Source organism: Bos mutus, chromosome 14 (genome assembly GCF_027580195.1).
Source record: "Bos mutus isolate GX-2022 chromosome 14, NWIPB_WYAK_1.1, whole genome shotgun sequence".
NCBI classification, from domain to species: domain Eukaryota; kingdom Metazoa; phylum Chordata; class Mammalia; order Artiodactyla; family Bovidae; genus Bos; species Bos mutus.
Genome location: NC_091630.1, coordinates 8,907,790 through 8,923,464, shown reverse-complemented (window position 1 = coordinate 8,923,464; position 15,675 = coordinate 8,907,790). Strand labels below are relative to the sequence as shown.

Sequence of the window (15,675 nt, the reverse complement as noted above, 5' to 3'; positions counted from 1 at the left end):
CATGTCCAGTTCTAACTATTGCTTCCTGACCTGCATACAAATTTCTCAAAAGGCAGATCAGGTGGTCTGGTATTCCCATCTCTTTCAGAATTTTCCACAGTTTATTGTGATCCACACAGTCAAAGGCTTTGGCATAGTCAATAAAGCAGAAATAGATGTTTTTCTGGAACTCTCTTGCTTTTTCCATGATCCAGCAGATGTTGGCAATTTGATCTCTGGTTCCTCTGCCTTTTCTAAAACCAGCTTGAACATCAGGAAGTTCACGGTTCACGTATTGCTGAAGTCTGGCTTGGAGAATTTTGAGCATTACTTTACTAGCATGTGAGATGAGTGCAACTGTGCGGTAGTTTGAGCATTCTTTGGCATTGCCTTTCTTTGGGATTGGAATGAAAACTGACCTTTTCCAGTCTTGTGGCCACTGCTGAGTTTTCCAAATTTGCTGGCATATTGAGTGCAGCACTTTCACAGCATCATCTTTCAGGATTTGGAATAGCTCAACTGGAATTCTATCACCTCCACTAGCTTTGTTCATAGTGATGCTTTCTAAGGCCCACTTGACTTCACGTTCCAGGATGTCTGGCTCTAGGTCAGTGATCACACCATCGTGATTATCTGGATCATGAAGATCTTTTTTTGTACAATTCTTCTGTGTATTCTTGCCATCTCTTCTTAATATCTTCTGCTTCTGTTAGGTGCCTTTTATTTCTTCTGAAGTCTAACGAAGAGAATACCATGCAGAACTGATGAAAGGAAATCTCACACACTCATCCTTGTAAGAAACCAGGTGGAAATCACTATAGAATCCTAGAATTTTATAGCTGTAAGTCTTCAGAGCAAGTAATGATATGTGATTACACTATGTATTAAACATTCAAATTTATATTATAAATATTTGAGAGTTTGCAAAAATGTTTCTGCCAATGCACATTATGAACTTATGCTTTAAATCACGAGCTGCCTAAAAATCAAATTGTCATGTAAAACAACGGTGAATGAGAATTACACATCTTTGCTGATGAGTTGTGGCAATAATATGTCATACTATTATAGATTCAGATTTTGTTACTGCTTCCCCTCTGCACCATGGTACATTCAATAATTTTATTACTTGTATGCTACATTTTAATGTTCATTTACCCATCTTTCTCTTCCCACTTTATCCCAAGGTCAAGAATATACACTTTCCAAATTTACTCTTCTACAACACCCCCAAAAGGACTTAATATAAGGTAGGCTACTAAAAAATGGGTTTCCCAGGTTGCTCAATAGGTAAAGGTTCCACTTGCAATGCAAGAGACACCACTTGGATCCCTGGTCCAAGAAGATCCTACATGCCGCAGAGCAACAAAGCTGTGGGCCACAACTCCTGAGCCCACGTGCTGCAACTCCTGAAGCACATGTCTAGAGCGCACGCTCTGCAACAAGAGAAGCCGCTGCAGTGCGGAGCCCACGCAGGGCGACAAAGAGCACCCCCCACCGACTGCAACTAGAGAAAGCCTGTGTGCAGCAACAAAGACCCATCACCGCCAAATAATAAAATTTAAAAGTCCTAAAAATAAAATAAAATATGCATGAATTGTTTTAACAATGGTTAGCTGTTCATGTTAATTTATTAAATAAACACACACATGAATTTCCTTGTATAGAACAGTGGTTAAGAATGCAAGATTTGGAGTAAATCTATCTGGATTAAAATCTCAGCTCTGCCACTTCCTAGCTCCGTGACCTAGGTAAGTTAGTTTAACCCTCTTTTCCTGAATGTTCTCATGTGGAAACCTATGATAATAATTATGCCTCCTTCATTGAGTTTCTTAAAATATTAAAGTTCATTTATTTAAAAAAGCATGACATGCAATTCCTGGCATATAACTCAATATATGCTTCCACCACCACCACCACCATCCTCATCATCACAGAATCATCTTAATTATCACCATTGATATCTTACTGCTGCTGCTAAGTCACTTCAGTCGTGTCCAACTCTGTGCGACCCCATAGACGGCAGCCCACCAGGCTCCCCCGTCCCTGGGATTCTCTAGGCAAGAACACTGGAGTGGGTTGCCATTTCCTTCTCCAATGCATGAAAGTGAAAAGTCAAAGTGAAGTCGCTCAGTCGTGTCCAACTCCTGGCGACCCCATGGACTGTAGCCTACCAGGCTCCTCTGTCCATGGGATTTTCCAGGCAAGAGCACTGGAGTGGGGTGCCATTGCCTTCTCATGATATCTTACTAGTATCCAGCATAATAACTAGTGTACAGGAGGCTCTAAAATGTCAAATTGATTTGAGTTCCTAAAACACACAATTGTTTCATTAAGCCAAAATGTGCATAGACATTGTATTATTCATTCATATACTTGTACATTTCTATAGACAGGAATGTCAGTATCAAGGACTGATGTTGCAACAATGGTTTTCATTCTATTTAAAGGAAATGAACTAAGATTTTAAAATTTCAAACTGACGGGTTAGATTTGCAAAAAGGAAAATCAGAGGCACCACTAGAGGGAGCTTTTGCTCAATGACTGACAACAAGAAAACTGCCGCTAGTACAGGACTTTTTCCCCTTTTTTCTGCTCATTCAGCTTCTCAAGGATCGTTTCTAAGAAAGAGAACAGATAAACTGCCTTGATGCTAGTTTTAAGAGACTGAAGAAATAGCAATAGTCTCAGGAATTTAGAGAGACGAGCACTCCTCTCCTTCTCAGTCCTTCTGTGCCTGTTGAAGAATGAAGTTACCTGTGTCTTTGCTCCTGTGCTGTACAGGCCAGCAGTTCTTCCCATGGCAGCCGCACTTGGTATACAGAAGAAGAATGAAGCAATCACGTTGCTGAGGCCATGGGCCAGGAATTCCTATAGGAATGATAGCAGAGAAATGTATCATTTCCTAATCACAATCCACTTTCAGCGTGTATGTGTGTGTGTGTGTGAGTGTGAGATGTGCTCAGTCATGCCCAACTCTTTGCGACACCATGGACTATAGCCGGCCAGACTCCTCTGTCCATGGAGGAGTCTGTTTATTGAGGCAGGAACACTGGAGTGGGTTGCCATTTCCTACTTCATGCGATCTTCCTGACCCAGGGATGGAACCTGCATCGCTAGCGTCTCCTGCACTGACAGGTGGATTCTTACCACCGTGCCACCTGGGAAGCCCAAAATTTAGAGGCCACAGATAAAGCTTGTCATAGAATGAGACGTCTTTTGTACTCTATTTCTGTTCTCTCCACTAGTTGTAATTTAACCATCATTCTAACAATAGCTAACATTTATTGAGTGCTTACAGTGAGCCAGAAACTGCTCTGAGCCCTTTACTCATTTGATCCTTGTAACAATAACAACTTTACAGGGAAACACAAGGTATTTACTGTATCCGTTGCCAATTACTCAGGTTTCAAGTTACTACAATAAAGGGTTTTGTTCCCACCACTCCACCTATCACCTCCAGAGTGCTAAATCCAATGGTTAATTCCTACCTCCCCTGGCAGTAAAAGTGGCATTTGACACAATCGCTCACATTCTCCGCCTTAAAGCCTCCTTCCTGGTCCTTCTTGAGCCTCTCACCCTCCTGGTTTCCTCCGACCTCCCTGGCCACCACTTCTCAGCCTCCTCTGTGGCCCCTTCTCATACAAACAATCGCAAATATCGAACCACTTCTTTCTCTATTCTGAGCTACCCAAAAACATGTTGACAGCTGCCATATTTATATCTCCAAGCCTAGACCACTCTTTTGAACTCCAGACTGATATAGGCAACCTATTACTCAGCATTTTCATTTGAATGGTTAACAGTTATCCCAAGCTTAATTAATCAGACTATTGCTCCACATACTCCCACTCTGGTCCTCCCACACCCTTCCCTACCTCAAGCTCTATATGTTTGGGCCAAAAGCTTTAGACAGAGTCTTGACTTCCCCTTTGCCCAGATGGTGCCCACATCCAATTCATAATCTATCCAATTCCCATCCCCTTCATTGCTACATCCTGGTCCAAGTCATCGGATGTCACCTGGATTCCTGCAGAAGCTTCCTAATACTTTTCTGCTTCTGCTGTTGCCAGGAACACAGATAAAAAACCCTGCCCTCACAGACTGGTGTTCTAGTGGAGGATGCTACCAATAAAGAAGATGAATACAGAAAGTAAAACAGAGAGTGGATAAGTTTTGGAGATTAGGATTTTAGCTTACCAAGAAAGGCCTCTCTAAGAAGGAAATATTTAAATAAAGGAGGAATGCAGCTACTTGAGGGTATAGAATTTCTGGAAAAGGGAACAGCGAGTACAGACATCTTGAGCTAGCAACATAGCTAGTAAACTCAAGAAAAAAACAAGGAAGGAAGTGAGGCTGGAACAGGCTACAAAAAAAATATGAGATCATAGAGGAAAAGGTCAGGTAGGGCCTTGGAAGCCTTGGCAATAGGCTTTTAATCTAAGTACTATGGGAAGCCACTGGGAGATTTTGAGATGAATAAAGACATGGTCTGTGTTATGCACCATTGTATCCCTTGTTCCTAGACTGGTGTCTGCTATACAGTAGGGTTCAAAACAAATCTGTTGAATGAATAAATCTGCTTTTTTACAGATGAGAAAACTGCGGCATAGAAACCATTTCAGAGTGAGATTTAGACATAGGTACTTCGGCCTTCTAACCACTACTGCACAGCTATGTGTGCAGACCTGTGTAGGAATGTAGGGCCATGGGGTTTGAGACCAAACACTAGCAGAAGTAGATTCAGAAACAGTCTCAATAAAATCTTCATCCTTTGTATGCTAAGAAACCCTTTCATCCTTTGGTTTTTTACTGAGAAGAGTAATACTGTTATTTGTACTTTGAAATCTGAACTTTTTTTAAAAGTTGGCAGGCAATCATAAATATATTTAGATTTTCTCCTAAAAACACAAGGAACATCAAGATATCCCTCTATTTAAAAACAAAAGTGTACCATAACCAACCCACGAAGCTCAAATTTTCACCTTTCTATCAATGATTTACAGATTTTTGTTTCAGTTTGTCCTACCCATTCTTGTTACACACTTAGGACAGCTGTATTTTTCATAAGGTCAACATTTTCAGCATCTGGGAGTACACGTCAAAATGATACAGTAGCTATGGAGAGGTGTGGAGAGGGACTGGGACATACTACACCTGATTGTCATCAACTGAATATCTGAATTTTTTGGCAGACCCTTGTGCAAGAGCCAATGAGGCCACATAGCCTACAAGTGCCACTCCAAAGGCTTCAGTGATGACCGCAGAGAGGATGTTCATTGGGGGAGCTCGAGGTGGAGGAATTCTGTGAAAGAAAGACCATACGGAACTCATCAACTCACATGTAATTTCTTTAACAACTTGCAGCGAATTCAACTATGGTAATGACTCTGAAGTTGACACAAAATGCATGAAACACCCCTGAGAAAACCAAGAAGCTTGCCCTTAGAAGCCTTTGATTCTCCACGTTTTTTTGGAGAAAAGCAAAATCACAAAGAACACCAAAGAGAGAGCACCACGCATTTAACTTGCATTTACTCCCAGGAAATTTAAGTTATAGCACAGAAACTTCGACTCAACAAAAACTTCCTGCATCAGAACAAAAGCACATTCGGAACATTCTTTTATTGAATCTTTTGAAACATTTATGTGGCTGGCACTGGAAACTGTGTTTCCTGCCTTGAATGCCACAGTGCTGTATGCAAACACTAGTCTACTGTGAGCTGTGATTCTTTGAGCCAATTCTTAAGTTTACCATTGAGTTAATTATGTTTTTAACTTGATCCTTTCATGGTGCACTTAATGATTGTTAAAAAAAGAGACAACAGACCCACTGTGGAGTCATTCGTGCTAAGCCCCACGTAAGCAAATCAAGAATTAATGCCTAACTTAAGTGAAGTTTCACCTTATTCCAGGAATGTAACCTGAGTCAGTCAGCCTGGAATCACCTGGTCAACACCAGTGAGGTAATGTGCCCTTCCATACCCCATAGGAAGGTGAACTTACCTGAAACAATCCACTCTGCTAAAACTCCCTGTTCCTGTCCTCCTTCTGACTAAAACACCTTTTATTTTGTTTAGCTCTTCAGAGCTCCTTTCGATTTGATAGATGGGCTGCTGCTCAATTAAGGAATTATTGAATAAACCCAACAGACCTCTAAATGTACTTAGTTGAATTTTATTTTGTGACTCTATGTACCACATGTTATGAAAAATATCTATATAGACTCCATCTACCCTCTGTTGCAGAACATGGGACCACATAAGAGCTAACACTGTTTCTCAGTTTTACTTTTTGTTATTTTTTTATTGCAGTGTAGCAGACTAACAATGCTGTGATAATTTCAGGTGGGACGCAAAAGGACTCAGCCATACATACATATGTATCCACTCTTTCCCAAACTCCCCTCCCATCCCGGCTGCCGCTAATATTGAGCAGAGTTCCATGTGCTACGGAAGGTCTTTGCTGGTTACCCATGTTAAATAGAGCAGCGTGTACATGCCCATGCCAAACTCCTTAACTACCCTTTCCCCAATCTTTCCCCCGAACAACCATAAGTTTCTTCTTTAAGTTTGTGAGTCTCTTTCTGTTCTGTAAGTACATTTGTATCATTTTTTTTTTTAGATTCCACATATAAAGAATATCATACAATATTTCTCCTTCTCTATCTGACTTACTTCATTCACTATGACAATCTCTAGGCCCTTCCATGTTGCCGCACATGACATTATTTCATTCCTTTTAATGGCTGAGTAATATTTCATTGTATACACATACAATTATCCATTACTGTCAATAGACATTTAGGTTGCTTCCATTTCTTGGCTAGTGTATACAGTGCTGCAATGAACACAGGGTGCATGTACCCTTTCAGATTATATTTTGCTCCAGATATATCCCCAGGAGTGGGATTGCAGGATCATATGGTAGCTCTGCTTTGAGATTTTTAAGGAACCTCCATACTGTGCTACATAGTGGCAGTACCACGTTACATTCACACCAACAGTGTAGGCGGGTTCCCTTCTCTCCACAGCCTCTCCAGCATTTACTGTTTGTGGATGACCATTGTGGTTTGATGATGACCATTCTGGCTGGAAAATGGTCAGGGGAAGCCTGGCATGCTGCAGTCCACGGGGTCACAAAGAGTCGGACACGATGGAGTGACTAAATAACAACAAATTCTGGCTGGTGTGAGATGATATTTCACTGAAGTTTTGAATTGCTTTTGTCTAGTGATGTTGAACAGCTTTTCATGTGCTTCTTGGTCATCGGTATATCTTCTTTTTAGAAATGTCTATTTAAGTCTTCTGCCCATTTTTAAACTGGATTATTTATTTTAATGCTGTTAAGTATCACGAGCTGTTGGTAAGTGTTGGAAACTAATTCCTTGTCAGTCACATTCTTAGCAAATATTTTTTCCCAGTATGTGTGCTGTCTTTTCGTTTTCTTTATTGTTTCCTTTGCTAAGCAAAAGTTTTGAGTTTAAGTACATCTTATTTGCATATTTTTGTTTTTATTTCCATTATTCTGGGAGACAGATTAAAAAAGATAGCGCTGTGATTTACATCAGAGTGCTCTGCCTATGTTTTCCTCTGGGAATGTTATAGTGTTCATTGTCATATTTAGATCTGGACTGGAAGAAGCACAAGCTGGAATCAAGATTGCCGGGAGAAATATCAATAACTTCAGATATGCAGATGACACCACCCTTATGGCAGAAAGTGAAGAGGAACTAAAAGCCTCTTGATGAAAGTGAAAGTGGAGAGTGAAAAAGTTGGCTTAAAGCTCAACATTTAGAAAACGAAGATCATGACATCCCGTCCCATCACTTCATGGGAAATAGATGGGGAAACAGTGGAAACAGTGTCAGACTTTATTTTTTTAGGCTCCAAAATCACTGCAGATGGTGACTGCAGCCATGAAACTAAAAGACGCTTACTCCTTGGAAGGAAAGTTATGACCAACATAGATAGCATATTCAAAAGCAGAGACATTACTTTGTCAACAAAGGTCTGTCTAGTCAAGGCTATGGTTTTTCCAGTGGTCATGTATGGATGTGAGAGTTGGACTGTGAAGAAGGCTGAGCGCCGAAGAATTGATGCTTTTGAACTGTGGTGTTGGAGAAGACTCTTGAGAGTCCTTGGACTGCAAGGAGATCCAACCAGTCCATTCTGAAGGAGATCAGCCCTGGGATTTCTTTGGAAGGAATGATGCTAAAGCTGAAACTCCAGTACTTTGGCCACCTCATGCAAAGAGTTGACTCATTGGAAAAGACTCTGATGCTGGGAGGGATTGGGGGCAGGAGGAGAAGGGGACGACAGAGGATGAGATGGCTGGATGGCATCACTGACTCGATGGACGTGAGTCTGGGTGAACTCCGGGAGTTGGTGAACAGGGAGGCCTGGCGTGCTGCGATTCATGGGGTCGCAAAGAGTCGGACAGGACTAAGCAACTGGACTGAACTGAACTGAAACCATTTTGAGCTTATTTTTCTGTATGGTGTCAAAGAATGATCTAATTTCACTTTTTAACATGTGGGCTTTGCTGGTGGCTCAGAAGGTAAAGAATTCACCTGCTATGTGGGAGACCTGGGTTCAGTCCCTGGGTGGAGAAGATCCCCTGGAGGAGGGCATGGCAACCCACTCCAGGACTTCCCTGGTAGCTCAGCTAGTAAACAATCCACCTGCAAAACAGGAAACCCTGGGTTGATCCTAGATCAGGAAGATCCCCTGGAGAAGGGATAGGCTACCCACTGCAGTATTCTTGGGCTTCCCTGGTGGCTCAGGTAAAGAATCTGCCTGCAATGTGGGAGACCTGAGTTAGATCTCTAGGTTGGATCTCTGGAAAAGGGCATGTGAACCCACTCCAGTATTCTTGCCTGGAGAATCCCCATGGACAGAGGAGCCTGGTGAACTACAGTCCATGGGGTAGCAAAGGGTTGGACATAACTAAGCAACTAAACACACAGCACACGAATTTCATTTTTTACATGTCGCTGTCCAATTTTCCCAGTACCATTTGTTGAAGAGACCATCTTTCCAACATTATGTTGTCTTGCCTCCTTTGTCATAGATTAATTGACCAGAAGTGTGTGAGTTTATTTCTGCACTTTCAATCCTGTTCCATTAATGTTTCTATTTTTATTCTAGTCCTATCCTGTTTTGATTTGTAGTATAATCTGAAATCAGGGCACATGGTTCTTTGAGCTCTGTTTTTCTTTCTCAAGATTGCTTTGGCCATTCTGGGTCTACTGCATCTCCATACAAATTTTAAGATTTTTTTGTTCTACTTCTGTGAAAAATGCCACTGGTGATTTGATAGGGATTGCATTGAATCTGTAGATTGCCTTGGGTAGTATGGTAATTTTGCCAATATTGATTCTTCTAATCTACAAACATGTTATATCTTTCCATCTCTTTGTGTCTTTGATTTCTTTCATCAGCATCTTATAGTTTTCTGAGTATAGGTCTTTTGTCTCTTCAAATAAGCTTATTCCTAGGTATTTTATTCTTTTTGGTGTGATAATAAATGGAATTGTTTCTTGAATTTCTCTTACTAATATTTCATTGTTAATGTATAGAAATGCAAGTGATTTCTGTGTATTAATTTTGTAACTTGCAAATCTTTCTTGTTGTTCAGTTGCTCAGTCGTATCTGACTCTTTACGACCCCATGGACTGCACTGCAGCCGGCTCCCCTGTCCCTCACTACCCCCCAGAGTTTGCTCAAACTCATGTCCATTGAGTCGGTGATGCCATCCAACCATTTCATCCTCTGTCATCCCCTTCTCCTCCCACCTTCAATCTTTCCCAACATCAGGGTCTTTTCAAATGAGTCAGCTCCTCGCATCAGGTGGCCAAAGTATTGGAGTTTCAGCTTCAACATCAGTCCTTCCAATGAATATTCAGGACTGATTTCCTTTAGGATGGACTGGTTGGATCTCCTTGCAGTCCAGGGGACTCCCAGGAGTCTTCTCCAACACCACAGTTCAAAAGCATTTATTCTTCAGTGCTCAGCCTTCTCTATGGTCCAACTCTCACATCCATACATGCCTACTGGAAAACCATAGCTTTGACCATACGAACCTTTGTTGGCAAAGTGATGTCTCTGTTAGTTTTGTAACCTGCAGATTACAAATTTGGTAGATTTTGTAATCTACCAAATTCATTGATGATTTCCAGTAGCTCTCTGGTAGCATCTTTAGGATCTTCTGTGTATAGCATCATGTCATCTGCAAGCAATGACTGTTTTACTTCTTCTTGCCCCATTTGGATTCCTTTTATTCTTTTTCTTCTCTGATTACCATGGATTGGACTTCCAAACTATGTTCGATAAAAGTGATGAGAGTGGGATTCTTGTCTTCTTCCTGATCTTTGAGGAAATACTTTCAGATTTCCACTGTTGACTATGATGTTAGTCTCTCTATGCCCACTTTCTGGAGACCTTTTAGCAAAAATGGGTGCTGAATTTTATCAAAACCTTTTTTGTATTAATTGAGATGATCATGCGTTTTTTATTCTTCATTTATTGTGGTTTATCACATTGACTGATATGTAGATCTTGAAAAATACTTGCATCCCTGGTATGAAGCCCATTTGATCAATGGGCATGATCTTTTTAATGTATTGTGGGATTCAGATTGTTAGTATTTTGTTGAGAATTTTTGCATCTATGGTCATCGGTGATATTGGCCTGTAATTTTCTTTTTTCGTGGTATCTTTTTCTGATTTTGGTATCAGGGTGATGGTGGCCTCATAAAATGAGTTTGGAAATGTTCCTTCCTCTGCTATTTTTTGAAACAGTTTCAGAAGGATAGGTATTAGCTCTTCCTAAATGTTTGATAGAATTTGACTGTGAAGCCATCAGAGCCTGGACTTTTGTTTGGTGGGAGTTTTTTATTCACAGTTGTAATTTCAGTGTTTGTGACTGGTCTGCCATATTTTCTGATTCTTCCTGATTCAGTCTTGGGAGACCGTATCTTTCTAAGAATATGTCCATTTCTTCAAGGTCATCCATTTTATCAGCACACAGTTGCTCACAGTAGTCTTTTATGATCCTTTGTATTTCTGTGGAGTCAGTTGTAACTTTTTTCACTACTAGTTTTATTGATTTGAGTTTTCTCCCTTTTTTTTTTTGAGATGAGTCTGGCTAAAGGTTTATCAATTTTGCTTGTCAAGGAACCATCTCTTAGTTTCATCAATATTTACAATTATTTTCTCTGTCTCTATTTCATTAACTTCTGCTCTGATCTTTATGATTTATTTCCTTCTACTTAACTTCAGGTTTTATTTGTTCTTTCTCTAGTTGTTTTAAGTGTAAGGTTAGGCTTTTTTTCTTGTTTCTTGAGGTAAGAGTGGTAGGAGTATATTGCTATAAACTTCTTTCTTAGAACTGCTTTTGCAGCATCCCATAGATTTTGGGAGAATCCCAGGGACGGGGGAGCCTGGTGGGCCGCCGTCTATGGGGTTGCACAGAGTCGGACACGACTGAAGCGACTTAGCAGCAGCATAGGTTTTGGAAGGTGTAACTTGCGTTTTTATTGTCTCTAGTTTTTAAATTTCTTCTTTGATTTCTTCAGTGATCCATCAGTTATTTAGCAGCATATTGTTTAGCTGCCACGTTTGTGTTTTTTTTAACTGGAGGACAATTGCTTTACAATATTGTGTTGGTTTCTGCTGTACATCAATATGAATCAGCCACAGGTATACACATGTCCCCTCCCTCCTGAGCCCCCTTCCCATCTTCCACCCCATCCCACCCGTCTGGTTTGTCACAGAGCACTTCGTTGAGCTCCCCGTGTCACATGGCAAATTCCCACTTGCCCTCTATTTTACACTGGTAATGTGTATATTTACATACTCTTCTCTCAGTTTGTCCCCCTCCTCTAGTCCACAAGTCTTTTCTCTATGTCTGCATCTCCACTGCTGCTCTGCAAATGGGTTCTGTTTTGAGGTGCTCCTATGTTGGGCATATATATTTATAATTTTTATCTTTTTCTTGGATTGAATTATTGATCATTATGTAGTGTCCTCCCTGTTTCTTACAACAGCCTTTGCTTTAAAGCCTATTTTTTCTGATATGAGTATTGCTGCTCCAGTTTTATTACAATTTCCACATGCATAGAATATATTCTCCCATTCCTTTACTCTCAGTCTGTGAGTGTCCCTAGGTCTGCAGTGGGTCTTCTATAGACAGCATACATATGGGTCTTTTTTTAATCCACCCAGCAAATCCATTGCCTTTGGTTGGCGCATCTAATCCATTTACATTTAAGATAAGTATCAACATGTATGATCTTATTACCATTTTCTTAATTGTTCTGGGTTTATATGTGTAGATCTTTTCCTTCTCTTAAGTTTGTGCCTAGAGTACCTTTAGCATTTGCTGTAAAGCTGATTTGGTGCTAGTGAATTCTCTTAATTTTTGTTTGTCTGTAAAACTTTTGATTTCTCCATCAAATCTGAACAAAGTCATGCTGGGTAGAGTATTCTTGGTTGTAAGTTCTTCCCTTTCATCGCCTTAAATACATTGTTCCATCCCTTTCTGACTGGTAGAATTCTGGTTGAGAAATCAGCTGATAATACATAAAACATACAAGGGGATATGTCATTCTTCCCTTGTTGCTTTTAACATTTTATGTTTGTCTCAAATTTTTGTCAGTTTGATTGCTATGTGTCTCGGTGTATTCCTCCTTGGGTTTATCCTAACTAGGACTCTCTGCACTTCAAGGATTTGGTTGATTATTTCCTTTCCCATGTTAGGGAAGTTTTCAACCATTATCTCTTCAAATATTTTTTTAGGTGCTTTCTCTCTCTCTTCCCCTTCTGGCACCCTTATAATTTGAATGCTGGTGCATTTAATGTTGTCTCAGAAGTCTCTTAGGCTGTCTTCATTTCTTTTCATTCTTTTTTCTATATTCTGCTTTGCTGCAATGATTTCCACCATTTTGTCTTTCAGGCCACTTATCCATTCTTCTTCCTCAGTTATTCTGCTATTAATTCCTTCTAGTGGATTTTTCATCTCCATTTCTTTGTCTTTTAGCTCTTCTAGGTCTTTGGTAAACATTTCTTGCATCTTCTCCATTCTTTTCCCAGGATCTCGGATCATCTTTACTATCATTCTGAACTCTTTTTTCGGAAGCTTGCCCTCTCCACTTCATTTAATTGTTCTTTTAGTTTGATTTTATCTTGTTCCTTCACCTGGAACAAAATCCTCTGGCTTTTCATTTTGATTAACTTTCTGTGGTTGTGGTTTTTGTTCTTGAAGTTGCGGGATTGTAGTTCTTCCTGCTTCTTCTGTCTGCCCTCTGGTGGATGAGGCTACAAGGCTTGTGCAACTTCTGTTTCTCAGTTTTAAACAACTGTTTAAAATATTTCTTCCAACTAATACCCATTGTCTTTTTTTTTTTTTGAAGACCACTTGAGCCAAAGTATCATTGTTTATTTATCCCTGATGATGCTATGTGACACTCACCTCCTCTCTTTAAAGAAAAATCGCTCTGGGGCAACAGTAGAAGAAAAGGGGGAATAATTTACATTGATGTAATACTGAGCATGTAAACTGAATGCTCAGCACTTTCACAGTAGCAGTTTTATTAAATTCTCCCCACAATCCCCAGATCAAGTACCATGAGTGTAATGTATAGAGAAGAAAACACTCTTAAAAATGTATCTTAATCACAAAGTGATGGTAGAGCTGGGATTCAACCTTAGCTCCATCTCTTATCAATGCCATACTTTTTCTATGATTCTTTAAGAAGATGAGTTTGTAAAAGTCACTCAAAATAAAGGATAACTAGACTAGATGAAGGAGAGGCAAGGTATTTTTGGCCACTCCCTCAAGTTTAACCCTAAGTCAAACTGATTTGTACCATTACAGGCCCTAAGACATATACATAAAAGTGTTTCAAACTATATGAAATTTTGTTTCATGAAAATCAAGCTTGCCTAATTATTAATAATGACAAATTAACCTATAGGAATAAAAAAACAATAAACTGAATTTGAAGGTAAAGTAGAGAACCCTTCAGAAAACACAAGATGATTCCAATAATCACTATTGGCCTATGTCTGGAAGATAAAAATATAGAGAAGCCAACAACTCTAATTTTGCCCCAAATCTATAAATATTGGTATATAGCACAGCCCATTAAAAGAGAATAATTCATAAGACATCCTCTTTCTCCCCTAAGATGATGTTGCTTTCTTTTTTGTATTTTCTATTTTGTATTTTCAGGGTGAATACGTCTTCCTTTTGTTAATCTTCTCTTCATGTCCAAAGGAAGGCTTTAAGACAGGTGGGAAACATGCTCTCTTTTCTATTTCCACTGTCTTTCACCAGTGCACACCATTCATGTCTATATGTTTGCTATTTCAGATGATGCTTGTGTATTTTTACTATATTTTAAGTGAAATAAAAATAGTCATAGGAATGTGTGAGTGGAAGAGGGAAGACTAGAGCATGACCCTAATTTGGAAATTCAGTGTTCTGCTTTCTTTTTCAAGTGATATGCATTAATAATCTCCAAATCTTTTACTTGAAGCAATACTGTAAAAAATAGTTATCAACTTTTCAAATAATAGATACACACTTTAAGAAGTTATTTTTCTTTATTGTGAACTGCTTCTATCACTGTAAAATAGAAATTAACTAGAATTTTGTACCACATATAGCCTTTGAAAGAAATAAAATTCATACCCACTTACTCCCTATTGGCTTCCTCCATCAACAAACAAACAAAAGGAAAGAGAGAAAGAAAAAAGACTACATTACCCTTTTGGAATATGACCAACTACTTCTAATCCGTATGTGTTTTCCATATTGGTACAATAACAAGTAAAAGATGCAGCAATCATCTGTGTGGTTCCATTTGAAAAAAAGAAAAATAAAATTATTCCTGTCTCTCAAACATCTTAAAACTATTTTTAAAAGCAAACATTATTCATGTGCTCCATGATTATCAAGAGTAATATAGCAGTTGCACAGATTTTTAAAAACTAAGGAAATATGTAAATTAAAAAATCCCTCTGAGATTTGAGAGCACTTAATCTGCAGTCTCAAAAATTAAATGGTGTTACAATAATACAACTTTTATTATATCCTTTCCAATTATAGCAACCCAATTATGTCTGATTCTGAGGGGGTGCAGAATACAGAATATATGAATGTGTGTTTGTGTGTGTGTGTGTGTATGTGTGCACATACCACAATCCTACCTAAATACTTGTCTCTCATGATATGAAAGAATGTTTTAACACAGAACATTTTCCTTTCATTGGAGTAGTCACCAAAGAGTTTAAGATGCTGCATCAATATTCTTAATGTAGGTTAGTAATTGATGATTTACAGTCTCCTTGAATAATCTTGAATTTTGAGCTTTTGCTATTTCTTGGAGAAAAACATGCTAGTTAATAATGTGTTGAACCCAGTATTTTTTGAATTACCTCCCTGGAGTTTAAGGAGCCTGACCCTCTATTGTATGACACATGGCAAGCAAGGCCATGTGTTCTCTGCAAGTATCCACAGTCCCCTTTAAAATGTCTGTTCAGAATTCTGTTCAGGACTTGTTCTCACCAGTCATATTAACTTAATGTTTTCCATCCATTTTCACATTCTCTTCATTCTTTTGATTATTTAATAGGTACTGGAAATTTCGCATGGTTATCTATCAGTTTGATATCTGTTTAATCATTTCTAT

General features: G+C 39.2%; 1 protein-coding gene across 5 annotated transcripts in view; it reads right to left on the bottom strand.

Annotated features, from left to right (window-relative positions):
• Window positions 1–15,675, bottom strand: part of SLC26A7 (solute carrier family 26 member 7) — a 226,459-nt gene that overhangs the window by 73,328 nt on the left and 137,456 nt on the right. For all 5 annotated transcript variants that reach the window (XM_070382933.1, XM_070382935.1, XM_070382934.1 and 2 more), the window contains 3 exons: window positions 14,751–14,833; window positions 5,137–5,284; window positions 2,737–2,850 (listed from right to left, as the gene is read on the bottom strand). In XM_070382933.1, the coding sequence (XP_070239034.1) occupies window positions 2,737–2,850; window positions 5,137–5,284; window positions 14,751–14,833 (345 nt within the window). The remainder of the gene's footprint in view (window positions 1–2,736; window positions 2,851–5,136; window positions 5,285–14,750; window positions 14,834–15,675) is intronic.